Source organism: Ursus americanus, chromosome 20 (assembly GCF_024610735.1).
Source record: "Ursus americanus isolate L20-20 chromosome 20, mUrsAme1.1.p, whole genome shotgun sequence".
Lineage (NCBI taxonomy): Eukaryota > Metazoa > Chordata > Mammalia > Carnivora > Ursidae > Ursus > Ursus americanus.
Genome location: NC_142146.1, coordinates 50,379,902 through 50,399,191, shown reverse-complemented (window position 1 = coordinate 50,399,191; position 19,290 = coordinate 50,379,902). Strand labels below are relative to the sequence as shown.

Here is a 19,290-nt window from a genome sequence, read left to right as displayed (position 1 = left end):
CTTCAGTTTGACTCCCAGTTTTATTTTAAAAGGGACATTCTGCTGCTTTTATGAAGGGAATTTCTTGCAAAACTTACCAGTATCTAATTACCAGAACTAGCCTTATAAAGTTATTCTACAGTAATCAAGAATCATCTTATAGTTCAAAATGTGTTTTTTCTTTTTGCAAAAATGATACATACACGTACTTAAGTTTTCCTTCCACCAAAAGACAAGTGCAACTCTCAAACAGGACACTAGTAATTATTAAAGGTTGCTGATTTATATTAAGAGGACCTCAGGTCCTAAAGTGATCAAAATTATTACAATCAGACAAAGGATGCAAAATCTGGTGGTCTCATATCAGAGGATAAGAAATAAAAGAGGTCAGAGGAAACGAGTCATAATCTCAAATGGCTGGATCTTAGTGGTACTTCTTGAGTAGCCCAGGTTTGTATGAGCTAAATACTGTCTCACCCTTTAGAAAGTCCCCAGGCCCAATATAAAACTAAGGATCACCAACTAAGATCAGAGATGCACAGACAAAATTTATAAATTTACTTGCTTTATGGCAGAATGCAGATCCAGAATCTAGAAATTCTAGCATAACAGCAGGAAATAGATTTACAGGAATATAGTAGAGTTAATCAAATTGCAGTTTTTGCATTTCCACATATACAGAATGAAATCTTAAATGATGAGCATACTCATGTTTTCCCCATTTATTTACAATAAAACATAAAAGCTCTAGAGTCAACTCAAGAAAATGCACACTGTATCATGCAATTATTTTTAGGGACTGCTAGATAACCTTATAAACTATTTCCTTCAACTATTTGATTTAAAAGTTATACATCTTTGGCTTTTGCAAGGTTCATTTTCATTACTGTAAATACTTCAGGAACAGACTGACCCCAACCTGAAGCCAGGTGACAGCTGCTTCAAAAAGTCTAATCTGCTTATTGACAAAAAAAAAAAAAACACAAAAAACAAAAAACAAAAAACCAGAAAGGGAATAAATGGATGATTGCTATTGATTCCCATGATAGCTCTACACAGACCCAGTAACTTCTCTGGATTAGTATAGACAGAAGCCAATTAGTTTTCTTTCATATGTAAATAGAGCATAAAGAGGTACAAAAAATAATTCATTGGATTGCTTTATCCTAAAGCAGAAGGCACACATTTTGAAAGTCACTTCAAACACAGTTCTTGCTTATGGAGCTCTCTCTTTCTCTTAGGCAGGAATTTTTTAAATAAATTCAAACCCATCCAGCTGTGTATATTCAAGAAATACCAAAAAGTCACAAGGCATAGTAAGTTTCAGCTGTTCTCCTCTCTCCAGTGTTATCAATAACACATAATGAGTTAGTTCCTATGTCATCACAGCTGTGTAGACCAGAGCTAACTTGGCTAATTTAACTATTCCAGTATAGTTCAGTCAGGAGCTCATTCTACTTTAGACAATCCACTCCTCAAGTCAAATAGAAAACAGCAGCATATGCTCTGTATTATGAAATATGCACTTCTCCCTGTCTTCTTTCACAGAGTTCCTGTGACGTTATCTAATGGTATTGTCCCTTGGACATATTAAAAAAAAAACACAACAATCTTCTAAAAGTAATTAACAATCAAAATCACTCAAAAGTAAGACTATAACACCACTCTGCGCTTAAACCATAAACTAGTAAAACTTCCTCTCGTATCAATAAGCTTTAATTCCAAAAGAGGAGAAAAGAACACTGGCCTCTGAGAAAAATTAACCATGGAGTCTAGGTTTGTACTTTCTTCTTCACCCTCTCCTTCTTTCAGGAATTCAGGATTAGAAATTACCACTTGGGACTTATTTTCATCTACAGATTACCTACAAGTAAAGTCTGCAGAGTGCCTTTCCTTCATGGGTGGTAATATCTAGGAGACTGTTCTATATTCTGGCACACTTTAACATGAATATAATACAAAAAACGGTGGTGATCTCAGCTGCTAAAGAGAAATTTGCACATCCTTCACAATTTCAATTAACCACAACAGTATTCTACATAGTTAGTAAAGCTCTTTCAAAACTGCTTAGTCCTGCCATTTAGTATCATTTCCTATTAAGGATGAGTGCCTAAATTGTCAGAGACGATGTTTTCTTAATCGAAAACAAAACATTCAATGTTGTTTTCTTAACTGTGTATTTGGAATTTGGAAATTCTCCAAAGCCCATCCCGTGTGCAAAAGAAGCCTTGGCATCTAAATATGGGGAGTTCATACATACAACTAGTTTCCAGTTGATGTCAGCAATAAACATCTGGAGATATATAAAAGCAGAGTGAGCAAAGTGGTATTGTATCATACTTTGGGATAAAGACAAAACTGGAAAAGAATAATTAAAATAATTTCATTATAATGAACAAAATAAGCATTTACTATTGAAATCCTTTTTTAAATGTTTTTAGTTTCTAGGGATCTTGACTAAAGAGTTGGAAGGGACCTGTGAACTTACCTAGCTCAACTTCCTTTCCAATTTCATTCTTGAAAATAAAATGAATACTGCACATCTAATTTGGATTAATTTAGATGTTAAATCCAATACATTTGCAAAACAAAGAATTTTATCTGTACAGTTTGAAACTATGAACTTTTGTCTCTTCTAGAGACCCAGAACTATGAGCTTTCCCCAAGTTTCATACAATGAAGTAACAGGGATACGGTATATAATGATTTTCCAAGTCATATAAAGTGCTGAAAACAAGTGGGATAAGCAATTGACATTCATTATTTCTGAATCCACACTGCTGGGCTAGACTTGGGCATATACACAGCTGAACACACACTTCCTGGTTATGTGCAATCTGTACAGATAGACCAGCTTTACAGGCCTGACCACAGAGATTAATAGCTTTAGCCAAATAATGTGGTAACCATGTGAACCTGGGCTGCTCCAGCTTGTTTGTGAATCTCTCAGCAAGGCTCAACATGCCGTTATCTGCATCTTGTTGCCAGGAAACACAACATCGCTTTGGAATACAAGGAAAACCAGGTTGCAATGACCACAGGTCAACTTCCCAAAAGCCTAATTTTTGACACTTAGCTATCTACAATCTTATATTTCTTACTGTTGTCTATGGAGAACTTCAATTTACTAGTAATTATCTGTTAATACGTTTTGCTATTTTTATCAGAGCAGGACCACTTACTACCATTAACAATGTAGCAGCAGCATTAGTAATTACAATAATTCACTCATACTTTGTCTCTCAAGTGAGAAGTAAATGTTAGTTTAGTTCATTAAAACAGATTTGGAAATCAAGCACTCACTGCAACTACTTTATAACTGATCCAACAATGTACACTTACAGGCCTATATCTAGGTCTAATTCTCTAGCCAAGTAATTTTACCAAAGAATAAAACACCCAATACGCTGCTGACCTGAGTTCTTGGATTTTTTTGAGATCAAAATACCTGTCTTGCCTTCTCATGGTAACAGAATGTAATGTGTTGGACAATAATCCTGCTAGTTTCTTCCTGACCAATTCAAACAGACAGAAACTTAATGTACCAAGATGCTGAAGTACTCAGCGGACTGGAAATTTGCTTCATAAGAGTGAAGTGGGAGGCCACTATTTTGCAGTTTTGCAATCTGGAGATGGAAGGATTACAGTGACTTTGAGAGTATATAAAAGTAATTACCTTGACATACCAATTTAGAATTGCTAGCTCATGGGCAACATAGATTTTGGACAATAGCTTATTAAAAAGATTTTTAAGATAAAATAGAAAACATTTTTCTCTCCTCCAAAGCTTGCTTTAAAAGAAAAAAATTAAAAGTACTTAGCTTTATTACAGGATCTAAGAATTTTGCTACCCAAGCAAAGAATCTTGAATACCTAATACTATCAAGATAATACATTAACGATTAGAAAGCTACATTCTTTAAAAAAAAAAAAAAAGATTTTATTTATTTGAGAGAGAAAGAAAGAGAGAGGGAGAGAGAGGGCGAGAGAGGGACCGAGAATCTGAAGTAGACTCCACACTGAGCACAGAGCCCAATGTGGGGCTGGATCCCACAACCATGAGATCATAACCTGAGCCAAAACCAAGAGTAGGATGCTTAACCGACTGAGCCGCCCATGAATTAAGCTACATTTTTGATATTATCTTACTTTTATCCCAAGGGGCTCCTATATAATAATGCCTTAAACTTGGGTCTTATATTGTTTCTTATCTTGTTCCATGCAGCTCTTTTGAAATGCAAGATCCAAAGTTCTGGTCTCATGATAATTAAGTTCCTAAAACGACACACAGACCTGTGTACTATACAACTGAAATAATGCAATATTAAGAGAAAACCACTTACCTAATACTAAAAGGGAGCAAGTTTAAAAACAAAAACAAAACAAAAAGCTGGTTTCTACAATGCCAACAATGCCCTGGCACTATGTTGCACACAGGTTAACATCAAAACTAACAAAATTAGACAATTTAGAAACGGTTTACTGACACCATTTGATTGTTGAGTCTCCAGACACCTGGGCTGGTGTAACCCAAGTTATCTGTGAACAATGAACAAAGATGACTCTTAAGAAAGTGTTTCTCTCACGGGTGTCTGGATGGCGAGAGTCGGTTAAGTACTCTACTCTTGGTTTCGGCTCAGGTTGTGATCTTAGGGTCATGAGATCCAGCCCCAACCCACTCAGCATGGAGTCTGCTTAAGACTCTCACCCCCACCCCTCACACCTGCGTGCGTGCGCACGCTCTTGCTCTCTCAAATAGATAAATAAATCTAAAAGGAAAAAAAAAAGGTTTCTCTTGGACTTGTGGATTAGGATACTCAGCATATTTTTCCTTCCTATGGGTCATGCCTTTTGATACCACATCAGGCCATTCATCATCTGTGAAGCTGTCAGGTTGCCCTCACTGTCTCCCAAGTCAGGTAGCATGGACAGATGTATTCTTCTCCCCTCATATAATTTTAATCCTTTCTCTTGGACATAGACAAATAGCTATTAATATCACATATTTACTCCTATACTCCTATACTACGGGAGAAACAACTAGACACAAAGATTACTGCTTACTATACACCACTGTTATTACACTAGCAACTTCACAAGTGGCAACTATCATTTCCTCTTCATTTTTATGTTCAATTAAATAGGAATTCAGATATGGAAGTTTCAGTTCCCTATTGAGTGAATATTGCTTGGGCATCCACACCTAAAAGAACTGGATTATTTATGCACATGCTTTGCATACAAAAACTTGAGGATAACTGTTTTTTATGTAAACGATAAACATATCTATTAAGATAAATTTTCCCTTCAACTCATTATTCAGGTCTAAGAAAACAGCCTGAATTGTAGAATAATTTTATCTGTAAGATAAGTAGAATAATAAACTTACTGGTAAAAAGCCTTAAGGAAACTAAAGGAAATTTAACATGTTTGGGCAGGATTCAGAAGTCTGAGAAGAAGTACACAAAACTGTACCATTCAAAATGGAAAGAGGGCCACGAAAATCCACAAACAATATTATTTCCCTTTAAAAAACAGCAGCTACTCAATATGCAAAATTTTAAAATTAGATAAATTTGGTATTCATTATGTATGCTATTATAAGATTAACCTTGGATTTTCTTTCAAAAGCAAGCTCTCTTGTACGATTAAGAATTTGATTCACAGCATTCAATGTATATGCAACTTCTCAGGCACACACATGTTGTAGAGTGACATATGAATTATTCAAATCATAAAACCTTCATTGTCTGGTTAGGTAAATAGTCTGCACTGAACCAACATGAAAAATCAGGATAGCATACAGCCAAAAGAATAAAACCTGTTAGGTTACTACTGAAAGAAACCACCCTACTATAGCCTTTTGACCTTCTCTATAGGATTTAACAACAGCTTTAAAGTAGTTATAAATACATACCCATACTTCATTCTCATTCTATCATTCTCTGGGTTACAGTAAAATCTTTCCAAGTGCTCCTGGGAATCAGTGGATACACTCTGCCACTTCTGAGTAGTTGTCCTCTTGATCTGCCAATGATATGGCAAGACCGTGTGGTGCTTCAAACAATCCCTGCCATAAATACAAGTACCTTGCAAAAAATCCATGCAAATTTCAATTCCATTCTCCTGGTGAGTATGGTACTGTAGCTGGTTCACCAGCTCAAACACAAGGTCAAGGGAAGCCTCTTCACTTTTGTCCTGAAAGAGCTCAGTACTCAATTTATCACTGGTGTCCAAAATGTACTGGATTGTAAAACTGTTGTCTTGGAAAACCCCTGGAATGTAATCCATGACTTTGTCTATGCAGTCAGGACTAGTAGGAACATCACTTGAAACTGGATGCAAAAGGTCAGTCTGGAAGTGCCCTGCTGTAGAATCTGCCACCGTCCCACTGAGAGTTTCGGGTGGAAAGCTGTGATCCTGGATTGGAACCACCTGCTCTGGAGCATCCGTGGAAGGATGGGCTTCTGGTATTTGGCCCCCAACACTTGTCCCATCAGGAATCAGGACAGACATACTGTTTTCTGCTGGTGGACATGACGGACTGATTTCCAGGGGTTTTTTCACTATAGGTTCATGTAAGCTGCTCTCATCTGCACTCTGGTTTCTAGATCTGAAAACACCATCAAGTGAGCCAGATTCTAGCAAAGTATTTAAAATTGGCCTCAAAGACCTCAGGGTTCCAGTTCCCAATCTCTTCTGCTCTTTTTTCTTAAAACAAGTCTTCAATGGAGTGATCTTCTCAGAGAGTCTCATTTGGCATGAAAAATCATCAGGAGGAGAGGGAGGCTGGACTACACAGTCTGGCTCAGGTTCGGTGGTTTCCATTTCCATGGTGTGGTGTGGATTAGCTCCAATTGCTCCTCAGAGTCTAAAAATCCTACCAGGAAAAGAAAGAAGATGATCATTTACAAACTGACGAAAACTGGATCCTATTCATTCATCAAAATGTTTTGTTTTAGTCTGTGACTAAGTCCCTCAAGTCACTCCTCTTATACCATATTTCATCTTTATAGGTCAATTTTAAATTTTATTGAGAAATTAAGGCTCCAAAGCAGCCAAGTCTATTCAAAAAGCCCACAGCAGGTAAACGTAAAGAGATAGGACCTTCCACCAGGCTCTTGACATTTATTGGTGGACAATATACAATGGGTAATTCTGCTAGGGTATGAATTTTTACTGTAAGTCTAGGGTGTGGTGGGGGGGTGAGGGGTAGAAATAAGTGTGGCTAACAAATGACAACAGGGAAACCACATCTCTGCTTTGTGGTTCTCTTCACAGTTGTTTATCACCTATCCCACGAGGTGACAAAACCTGTTTCTTTGTTAAAAAAAAAAAAAGTTCACCAAATGAAGGATAAACTTCAAAGTTAAATAGTGAGTGAATTTAAAGTATGAGGATATATTCAAGAAACAAGGGCTCTCAACTGAAATGTCATATGGGAGAAAGCCAGGAGCATGTTGAAGCATTACTAAATTCCAATACATTCCCGGAGGATGTTAAGGGTCTACTTTTACAATTCCCAAAACATTACCACTACTGGAGGAAGAATACCAGCTGCTTGTTTAGCAACAGAAGCTACATCTGCAGCAACCACTATACGCTGTCTTAGAAACCAAACACAACTTCACAGAAAGGGCCTCCTTATTCTTGTCTTCAGAAGAGTTACACATATGATTTTATCTATTAAAACAAATGAAGACATATTATAGAAAAACAACAAAAGAATATAAAACACACACCAAATGTCAAATTCCTAATGAACTACTGAGACCAAGAAGAGTGCTCTCCTCAAAGAACCAGACCCCTTGAAAAAAACTAAAACTTACAGTAAAAAGCAATGAAAACTTTGTAAAATGACAAATGGTGTTTCCTTCACAATCTAACATTCATTAACCAATTCTGAAAATATTTGCTAAGCACTGTACAAGGTAGAAGAGCTGGTGATGAGCAATTAATCTTCTCTTGGCCAACTGACTAAAAGGAAAAGAGATCATTGATGCAAGGGTCCATACTTCATCAAATAACTCCTCCCAGGTATCAGTACCACGCACACGGTGGGTGCTCAATAATATTTATTAACTGAATTACTGAAGAAAAAGCACCTGTTAAATGACTAGTTCCATTAGCCTTTACAGGTCAACAACAAAATCATAAAACTGACTCCCCCAAAAAATGAATATTAAAAATCTCATTGGAGAGATTCATGAATCTACATATAAAAAGTTCTTAATGATCAAACTCAGAAATAAAACACAATACACTTAACCCTTGAACAAGACCGGGGTAGGGACAGTTCAAGGAACCCACCCTGGGAAAAATTTGCTTGTAACTTTTTGACTCTTGAAAAACTTAACAGGCTACTGTTAACCAGAATCAACACTGATTAACGTATGTTTTGTGTTCTGTGTATCACATACTGCATTCTTACAACAAAGTAAGCTAAAGAAAACCTTATTGAGAAAATAGCAAAAAAGAGAAAATATGTTTACAGTACTGTACAAAATCCGCATATAGGCGACCCCGGAAAGTTCAAACCCGTTTTTCAATGCTCAACTGTATATAACCAGGTGTTAGCGCACACGATAAGTACAAAAGAAAAAGGCAAAAAAAGAGTTCAATGTGAGCTGGCATTGTTAGGGAAAGCTTCACAAGGAGGGACTTGACATAAGACATAAATCAACTGGAAAGCAGCCAAGCCAGGCGTTATTATTCATCACTCGGTGCTCTTGCCTCAGGGCACAATTGGCACAGATTGTGGTATTCCCTCTCCACCACACTAAACTCGCTTGTGCCTTCCCTCGCGCGTGTCTGTGAGCGCGGGCGCGCGTACACACACACACACCCGCGCGCGCGCCACCCCTATCACATCCACTCAAGGGAAAACACACTGAACCAATTTTATTTATAGGGGTGTACACAACACACACACACTATAACTTTTCCTGTTATTGCCCTCAGTCAGGCTCGGAAATAAAACTGAGGAAGAGGTAGAGAACTGAGGAGTGGCTGGAGTGGGGAAGTCACTAGAACCTAGTTCCTCAATTAGTTTGCATAACAGAAAAATAAAGATTGGAAGGACACTTCCTCCGGCCCCCCGCTGCAGGCGACCTACCGCTCCACCCCTCGCCTCGTGATATCCCCCGTCCTCCCCGCACTCCCGGCCCCTGGCACCGTGCACGGAAACCACCCGCTGCAAACTCAGGACTCGCGCCAACCAGCCGCGGCGCGACTTCGGGACGCCGAGCCCGGGTCCGAGAGACGCCTCCTGCAGGCCACGGCGGTTTTCGCAGCTCCGCCCCCCGGGCCGCGCCAACTCCGCGCAGCGCGGCTGAGGCGCCGCCCGGCTCGGCCAATTCCCGGCGTTCCGGAGCATCCGACCCCCCCTTCCCCCTCGACAAGCACCGGAGCGCCCCCGAACCCTCGCTGCAGCCTCGTCCCAACGAGCAACCCCCGCCCAGGCTTCCCTCCATCCCAGAAGCCCCTCACCGCACCTTCCACAGTTAATTTCTTCCCTCGCCTCCTCAACCGACCTTCCTGAGAGGATCGTCCTGCGAGTCTCGGAGGCTCGCAGAAATGAGCCGAGAAGCGCAGGGGGAAACGCGGTCGGCGCCTCTCGGGGTGGAGGCAAGGAAGGCGAAGACTTCTGCGCCTTCAAAGTTGATCTGAAAACAGCCTGCAAACTTCTGGGCTGCAGCCGGAACGCGGGTCTGCCGGAAGGCTCCCCTCAGCTGCCGTTCACGGCACCTCGATCTGCGAAATGATCCTCCGCCTCAGAGCGCTCGGGGTCCGCCCGGCGGGGGAGGCCGCATAGACGCGCCCCCCGCGCCCACCCAGACCAAGTGGGAACGGGGAGACGCCGGCGACGACTAAACCCCTGTGTCCTCCTCCGATTTATACACCTGCCCGAGGCCGTAAGTGATTAAGAAGTGTAAACCAATCCCATCCCGGTACTGACGGGATCCGAGTGAATTCGGTAGAAAAAACCTCACAGTCTAAATATCAATCACCTTAGATCCCTCAGAGGCTGCGAGGCGGCGTCCCCGTCCGCGCCCGCCATCCCAGTTAGGGTCTCTCGTCCGTCCCCCAGAGCCCACCCGGAGCCCTTTACCTGATCGCGCAGCCTGAGAGAACGCACCGCAGGAGCCGGGTCGCCGCACCGCCGGCTCGCTGGCAGCGTCCGCGCGGGAGGATTGGCGCGGAGAGCGGGCTTGGGCGTCTAAGGGTCGCAGGCCGGAGATACGACAAGCAGCGAACGGGCCATTCCGCCGCCGGGAGTGCAGAAAGCCGCGACCGCACTCCCGATGCAGCTCACTCGCCTGTCACCCGGAGCTCTGCTTTAAAGTGGCTTCCGGTCGCCTCCTCTCGGCTGCCCCGTCGCGGAGGCGGAGCCTGGACAGCGGGGGAGAGGGGTGGGGTGAGAGGGCCGGACGCTCAGTGGGTGCCGGGAAGGAGGCCCGCCCCACGTGCGCGCGCGCGCTCGCTCGCAGGGAGGCGCGCGAAGTGTGCGTGCGGCGGCCGCGTGCTCCCGCGAGGGGGCGTGTCCTTCCGCGCGCCGGCTGAGTACCGGCGGGTCCAGGTCTACGCGCGTTAGGGAGCGCGCGGCTGTGAGGAGGGAAAGTGTGTGCCGCGTGGGGCAGTCTCTACCTGCCTGCAGACACATGGAGGGTCACTGTGTTCCGAGGAAACCCAGGCACCCGAGTGTAGATGGGAAACGGAACGAGCCGTTTCTTGTGCGGTTGGCTTTATTTGCCTCCTCACAAGACGCCTCCTGTCCTTGAAGCCGCGGAACCCCGAGAAGAGACAAACGGCTGCTGCCGCCGCTGCGGCCAGACGGGGTCGCCCGCCCCATGCCTGACGGGTGGGCCCAGCCGCGCACCCCGGTCGGCACCCTACCCGACGCGGTCGCAGGAGCTCCTGTTTCACGGAAAACGTAGACAGCCCAACAGAAGGGAAACCTCGCTTTGGGGCTTTGACAGTAAAGGTGCGAATATGTCGTGGAAAGCCCTTAAGTACCGTAGTGACTAATTTATTCATTCAACAAATGTTTGTTGAGTGGCTGTTGTGTGTCAGGCATGCAACTAGGTTTAGGCTACAGCCCTGATCAGCTCAGACGCCATGCCTGCTCTCATGGAATTGTATAGCACCATGTACTCATCTTTAAAATACACACCGCATGTGAATTTGCTATAGTTTGTGGACTGTAAAATGTCGTGGATGGTAAGCCCTTCCTATATTGAATAGCCTTTCAGTGGCGGAGGAAGAAACACTACGTTAAATTCATATCACTGTATATCGGAGGAGAAAGACCCTTTTGCTCAAAGTTAATTATGGCTATATCCTCAACAGCTGGCAGAAAGGGAGAAGGGAACACAGCTTGCGAAGAGATGCTCTCTACCCGTGGTCTGAAATCTAAACTGACTAAATTCCACAATTCGGAGACTTTCTGGGTTGAATATTACCTTACAAAACATGAAAGCCTATAAAAATAGCTAAGCAGCAGTAGCAATAGAGATAATGGTTTCAAGCTTTCTTAAACTCTTCTAAACCAGACTGGGTGACATACCAGCAAAAAATAGATTAAAGGTAGTACCTCCCCAGCAGGCTTATTTCAAATTGCATCAAGTCATGGCCATTCAACTAAGATAGGAATGATATGGACAGAATTCAGACACTAATAGGTAAAATAGAATTTTCAGGCTTAAAAACCGTATTAAGACAATATCCTGGTCTGTGCCTATTCCTACATGGAGTTACCTAGAAGCAAGTATCTAAGTTTAAATCTACCATTTTACTATTTGCTCTTTGATCTGTTCTACGGTCCTTTCATTTCATGCCTTCTTTTGGATTAAATATTTTTAATTCTATTATTTCACACCAAGTAAATTATGCATTCTTTATTCTTTTAGTAGAGATTCAGTTATTTATTGCTGTGTACAAACCACCTCCAAACTTAGTGACTTATAACAACAATTCTCATTTGCTCATGATTCTGGATTCTCTGGCTTAGGAATTCAGCCAGGGCATAGTACATGTGGTTCATCTCTGCTTGGTGATGCCTAAGGCCTCAACTGGGGTGGCTCAAATGGCTGGACCTGGCTCAACTAGGGCCATATGTCTTGGGCCTCTGTTCTGGCTATTGACTGGGTTCCCTAGTTTTGCTCTACAAGGCTTCTCCTCAGGACTCATTTGGGCTTCCTTACAGCATGATAATCTCAGGGTTCCAAGAGGGAGCAGTCCAAGAGGACAAGCCTCAGTATGCAAGCCTTTGCTTGCATGGTGAATGTGTCTTTCACCAAAACAAGGCACATGACCAAACTCAGCGTCTATGTGGGAGGGACCTACAAGAGACCATGAATACGAATATGAGAAGGAATGGTTCATTGGGGGTCACTTGGATTAAGGGCAGACCACCTTAATCCCGGGATTAATAGTTAAAAGCTACTAGTTCAAAGTTACTTCCAGTGTGTAGCGCTTTGGAATTCCAATTTAAAGTCTTTCTTCCTCAGGCCCTGAACACAAATCTTTCACCTTCCCTACCCACTTCCCTTGAGGCAGTTGAAAACTCTAGCTAGTTCTCAGCCTCTCCACTTCGACTTTCAGAATGTTAGTTGCCCCAAAGAGAAAAATGGCACCAGATTCTGAACTCACCACTCTTGGATCTAGGTTGTTCTCAGACTGTTAAAATTTTACTGCTCCAGAGAAGGTATTTTCTACAAGGTCCACCTCAAATGTGACCCCTGAAAGAAATGGAATAGGAAGGTCTTCCTACAGAACAGAATCAGGAATTGGCAGATTAACTGACGAAGGGTGGAGATTTCTTGGTACAGTTATCCAAGAGGACTGGAGATATTCTATGGACCAGTGACCACTGTGTATTTCCCATTTTCCCCTTTCCTGAATGGGACTTTTACCAACATCCTGTACCTTGTCTATCTACCATTACTTACTTTAGGAGTAGTGAGGCAAATCACTTTTCTTTAAAAGTTGGTTGCCAGAGCATGAAGAGCCACACAGTTGATTGGGAGTACTCCATATCATTGGAACTCTGGATCCTGGACTCTGACCTCATTATAGTAACTGGATGAGATTTTGAGATTGTTTGTCTTAGGGACGTGGTGAATGAATTCCTTATATGAGAAGGGGCAGCAGATACTACTTACTAATAGATACTTTTGGGGCAGGGGTGGGGGAGGGCTAGCAATGTGCCTAGCCAAAAAATTCATTTTCCTAGATCCCATACACTTATGAGTGGCCATGGCATATAGTTCTAGACATATGATGAAGATTTCTAGAAAAGCATTTCTTTTCTTTAACATATATAGACACACCTTCCATTTCTTCTTCCTTCTAGAATACTAACATAGGATGGAGATGGAGCATCATGACAAAAATGAAAGTGAACATGATGTGGGAAATATAAAGATGGGATCCACAAGCTAAGGATTCAGGAGCAGAAAGGTAGGAATCTCCGTCATTCATGACATCTTGAAGCTGCTACAGCAGTCCTAGGCTGAACTCATTGTAACCCCAATTTGGTTAGACTGTTTTCTGTTATGTGTAGCTAAACATGGTCCTAGCTAATACATAAACTATGTTAGTTATCTTCTAACTAGTTTCCTTGCTTGCAAACTCTACCAGTTATATAGCAACATGACCAAATGTCAGAAATATAAGAGCTGTCACAAAGTAACACATCAACTCCTATAACATTTCCTGCCAATTTCACAGGTATAGCAAATTATATGATTAAGAAATATATGTCTATTAAAGAAAAAAATAGGAAGTACAGAGGAGACATTGGAATACCCATAGTTGAACCTTCTAAAGTCCCATTTTATCATTTTGCTACAGTTGTGTTTGGTCTTATTTTATTCCAAGGGTTCCCCCCCATTGTTACATTACTGTATATTCATATTTTGTTTAACGCTATATTATAAGGAGCTTTCCATGTTAGCACAATCTTTTAAACAAATAGCCATCTAATATTCCAAGTAACTATGACAAGTTTTACTTCACTGGTTCCTTATCATAGAACTTGTCAATTCACTTTTTTAAAGAAAAAATTTATTCACTGAGTATCTACCATAGTCAAGTCCCTGGATTAAATATTATAAGTAAAACATACATGAGGAAGTGGCTCCTCTCTGAATACTCTTTAAAACTACAAAAAGCACAAACCTATACCTGCAACATATATGGCATATGTAGGTGTGCACTTTCTATATATGGCCCTAAGCCATTTAATTCTTTTTAAATATATTTATAGGATTAAAACATTCTAATTTCCTTTCCATGTATTCCTTTTATCACTAATTTCTGTTATCCTTGTCTGCTGGATTTGCCTTGGCATGGCTGATTAGTTTGGTAGAGTACTTTCAATGAGGAATTTATTCATACAAAAGCCAAGACTACTCACTTGAAATTTCAAGTGACCCAAGACCTCCCATTTTCATTAGCATAATACATGCTCTAAAGTATAAGTATCAATATGTTGCTTTCTGTTTTCACAACTATTAGTAATAGTTAATTCCCCAACATCCTTCTGGTAGAAGGATAATCATTTCTGGTTACCACATCAAGAAGGAAACAGTGACTAATGTGACTCAGTACAATGAAAGACCCGAGATTTGAAAACAGAGGACTTAGGTCTTAGCAATGCTATACTGAGGTTACATGGAGAATGCAACCAACTTGCGTAAATGGCAGACTGACAATTCCTTATCTATGAGTGCTAAGTCCAGGCTGTAATGTTTTCTGACTATGTTTATATAAAGACAACTTAATTCTTTAACTCAAAGGAAGTTCACATGTGCAGGTATCTTTTATATTCAAAGAGAAAGAAAAGTCAAATTTATTATCTAGGCAACTGAATTACTATTGTTTTTAAACATAGAATCTATTATTGAAAATTTTGTGTTGATGTTGTTATTAATGGGTCAACCCCTGAAACCTACCTAAGAAAGATTTCCTATATTTCTTTGAGGGAGTGATGCACTCTTGAGATTCTAGAGCAAGAAAAGATTTTGGCTGAAATTTATTTACCTCAAGTGGATTATAAATATGGTGTTGATGGGAAAACATTGGAAAATGCTGTTAGAGAATACGTCAGAGCAACTAAAAGTAGGGAATTTAATCACAAATTTAGGGTGAATTAATTCAAAGATCAGAGGTAAGTTGGTTCAGAGTCAGACATGAATATGCCTTGATAAATGTGAACTCAAGATTCATATTTTCATAAAATGATAGAATATTCACTTTAAGGACCATTTTCAGATTTTAAAAATATTTCTCCTTTGTAATCTCCTCTTTCTTGAAACTAATTTTTCTCTCTCTGATGGAGCAGTAAGTTACCTCTGTCTGAGAAAGATGAGGATATAAGGCCAAGCAGAAAATTAAATAGATAAAATATGAATAGCGTAAGTTCCAAAATGTTTATGCCAGATCATAAATTATTCTGTTTATCTAAGATTTGCATTTGTCAACTGTCTAATCATCTGCTGGACTGTTCTCCTCACAGGATTCATGACAATCAAGTATGCTCTTCAATTCCCCTTCAGTTTTGGACCTGTTGAGTAATTCCTATAGCACATAATCAAAGTGCTGTTTGATCTAACTGGTTTTGAGTCTATACAAAATGATTCCCTCAGAGAAGTCCCCAGATATTTTCTGGATCATTCATTCAGTTGATTTAGTACACATTAATTGGGTATGTGTGTGCTGGGCACTAGTTATGCAATGATGACTAAGATAGTTCCTACTCTCTGTCAGTTTCTCATAGTAAAGTCTGTGAACTGACCACCCAGATGACCTGTGAAAGTCTGCTGCAGATTCTCAAGCCCCATCCTAGACCTTCTGAATCCAAATCTCAGAGGGCAAGGGATTCTCAGCTTTGAAGATGTTCCCTAGGTGCGCTTTAAGAGTTCGTAGTCTTTTAAAACACTTGAGATGGGCTGGGAGACTGGGAGGGGAAGGAGACTTCGGGGTTGTGGCCAAATAGAAAAACAAGCAAATACATTATGGTGTGGTAAGGGCTAAAGTAGAGGTATACAGGCAAAGTGCTAAGAATATATAAAGAGGAGGAGTTAAGCCTAAGTACATATTGTCAGAGGAGAGAATTACCAGCAGCAGATTTCTTGAAGTATCTAAAGTTATTATTCTTTAGCATGTTAAGAAACTCAGTTGTTTCTATTTGGAGTAAACCTACATTTAATAAAGGAAAAAAAATGGCTTTTTTTGTTTTAAAACCAGATTTTAAATCTGGTTTTTTTAAATTTAAATCTGAATTCCCAATTAATTAAAGATGATGAAAATTATGTTCAGGGATCCATCTAAGTTAACAGCATTTCTACTTGTGTGAGTTTATCTTAAGGATATCATTAGGGTAGATGCACAGGTTTGGTTCCAAAGCTGTTCCCTGCAAATAAATTGTGTCCAAGTGCTCATTTTTATCAAGTCCCAGAATCAGTTCTCTGTGGGACAATTTCCGTGTCCTTACTTATACTATCATGAGACATTCTAGGCCATAATAATTTCTCTTTTTGCCATTCAGGCTCTACAAAGTCAATAGTCAAGACTTTTCTCAGTAACAAAATGGAATTTAGGAATTTAATTTATCAGTAGTCCTGGCCAGCCACTCTGTGAAGTATCATGTACATAGTATAAGTTTTCATGTTGATGTCTAAACTTAAAATGGTAATTTTGGCATACTGGTTACCCTTGCCATTCACTGAAGAGGGATGGTTTTGATGCCTACCTGCCTTTCATTTGACTCCTCCACTAGGCAGATAACTCCTGGACCATAGGTTTTCAGGTTGGCCTATACATGAGAATTACTTCAGCCACTTTAAAAATAAACATTTCTAGTCTCTACACAAGACCAGTCAAATCAGAATCTCTCAGGTAGAGCTTGTGCATTGAATAGGAACTATGTCTGATTTATCTTGTCCTCCCTAGTTCTGAGAAGAGCACCTAACATAATCAGGTAGTTAATGACCCCAACTCATACATTCATTTGTTCATTTATTCATTTACCACATATTTGAGTATATGTTTTAGGCACTTCTAAGTGCTAGGGATATAGCAGAGAATAAAATGGTCAATTCTTATTAACGTTCTAATGGGAAAAGATAGAAGTGGTATCAGGTGATGATGAAAGTGGTAAAATAAGACATGGTAAGGGTATACAATCACATAATTTATCAAATAAGAACACTTTGAGAATAATTATCTATAATTATGTCAAGACAATGCAGATGAAACCAGGACTGCCCTGGATAAACTGAGATATATAGTCACTCTGGCTAAGGTGTTAAAAAGCTGTGAATAAGGGAATGAAGTGCTTTTTAAAAATGATGTGCTGTGCAGGAAAGGCATTTCCTAAATGGAAATATTTAAGCAGAAGTCTGAGGAAGATACAGCAGCTAGCCATGAGGATATTAGGGGAAGAACATTCCGGTAAACAGAACAGCATATGCAGAGGTTCTGATGTAGAGGTAAATTTGGCATGTTAGAGGAAAATCACAAAAGCCAATTTGATTGGAGTGGAATGAACAAAAGAGTTGTGCTGAAGAGGTCAGAGGAGCGGCAGATTTCATACCTTTTAGGCCCATGGTAAGGACTTTGGATTCTACCTTGACAGAAATCTACATAATTTACATTTTAAAAGAATAATTCTGGCTGCTATGTGTAGAAGAACTTTGTAGGATGGCAAGAGTGAAAGCAGGAAGATCAGTTAATAGTCTAGGGAATGAACAAGTGTGGTAACCATGGCAGTGATGAGATGTGATTAGATTCTGGACACATGTTGAGGGTAGAGCTGAGAGGATTTGCTGTTGAGTTGGATTTGGGGTATGAGGGAAACGGAAGAGCCAGGAATGACCCCTCAGTTTGTAGCTTGAGCAGTTAGAAGAATGTAATTGTCAATCATTGAGATGATGCAGATTGTGGGAACCAGGCTTTTGGCAGCAAGGGGAAACAGTGTAGTTTTGGACATGTTAAGACTGAGATATAATAGATATCCAGCTGGAGATGGTTAGTAGGCAGTTGGGTAACGAAGACTAGAGGTAAAGGGAGAAGCTAGCACTGCTTGCTACTGTATCTAAAGAGAGTCCCATTTCTAAAGCTATAGAGCAAAAATATTTATTCCTTCATTTGACATGAAGGTTAATTAGGAGGGCTTAAAAGTATATCTTTTTAAAAAAGTACTGGACTGTATTCTGCATATGCAGAAGGAGGAGATTTATTTTCACAAAGCTTGGAAGTAAGGTGTTGTCCAGTGGTGGTGTGTCCACTCATTTCTTCAGCAGAGGCAAACCGTAATTCCTTTAAACCCAAGCTAACTTACAGTTCCCATTACCCAAGTTTGTCAGTGAAGATCCCATTCAGGGAAGTTGACTGAATAAGAAATTACTTTGAGGCTAAAGAAATGAAACAGTTGACATTTGTTTGTCTATGGGTTTAGAGGGAAAAATATAGCTAACTCTGAGTCAAGCATAGTAAAATATGAAAATAAAAAAAAATCAGTGAAGCCTCTTCTAAGTTTCTAGTAATATAAATATAAATCTGGTTTTAAAACAAAATCCTTTATTATCAATTAGAGTTCCCATTATTTATTGACTTCTTGCCTACAGACTCTAAGAAGCAATTGTCTTTTATTTTCAAATGCAAAACAGATGGAAATTTACTCTACTAGGAAAATCTATATTAAGCAAAAGAAAATATTTACAATATTATTTGCTATAGTATTTTGACTTCATCACCTGCCTGAAACTCTTATTTTTCACTTGCTGAAGAGTTAACTAACTTGGAAATCAAGAATCTGAATGACCTGTTCTCAATGATAAGTATGTTTACACTGAAACCAAGGTAACCTCTTGGTTTGAAAGTTTTGTGAAGTCACCAAAAAACAATGTTTCTTTGGTTAAAAATAATGCTCTTTGGACATGAAATCAATGAGCCCATAAGAAAAATGGAAACTGAAACTTTTTAGAAAATCAGACTTCAAAGTTTTAAAAGCCAGGAAATTTTAGCTGTATCACCAAAACCCTAGGTGCAGCCCTGGTGGTGGAAATAAATGGGCTAACTGCACAGATAAGTGGCCGAGAAAAGGACTTGTTGAGTGATGATCATTTTTATTCATTCTCTATTTTATTGAATACTTCCTGTAAGTAGTTGCTGGGCATGCAATGGTTAACAAAATGGACAGGATCCATGCCTACATTTAGCATATGGAAGAAAGCAGATTTTACTCAAATCAACATATAATTTCAAACTTCAGTAAATGTTTTGATGAAGAAGAGCAGAGTGCCA

At 40.1% G+C, this 19,290-nt stretch overlaps 1 protein-coding gene across 2 annotated transcripts in view; it reads right to left on the bottom strand.

Moving 5' to 3' along the window:
- The window catches only part of TIPARP (TCDD inducible poly(ADP-ribose) polymerase), a 29,467-nt gene extending 19,134 nt beyond the window's left edge, over positions 1-10,333 (bottom strand). The window contains exons 1-2 of one of the 2 annotated variants that reach the window (XM_045812002.2): positions 10,091-10,333; positions 5,897-6,859 (exon numbers count right to left, since the gene is read on the bottom strand). In XM_045812002.2, coding sequence (XP_045667958.1) covers positions 5,897-6,813 — 917 coding nt within the window. In that variant the 5' untranslated portion in view covers positions 6,814-6,859; positions 10,091-10,333. The remainder of the gene's footprint in view (positions 1-5,896; positions 6,860-10,090) is intronic. The other variant, XM_087870308.1, reaches the window with a different exon arrangement.
- Positions 10,334-19,290: the final 8,957 nt, after the last annotated feature.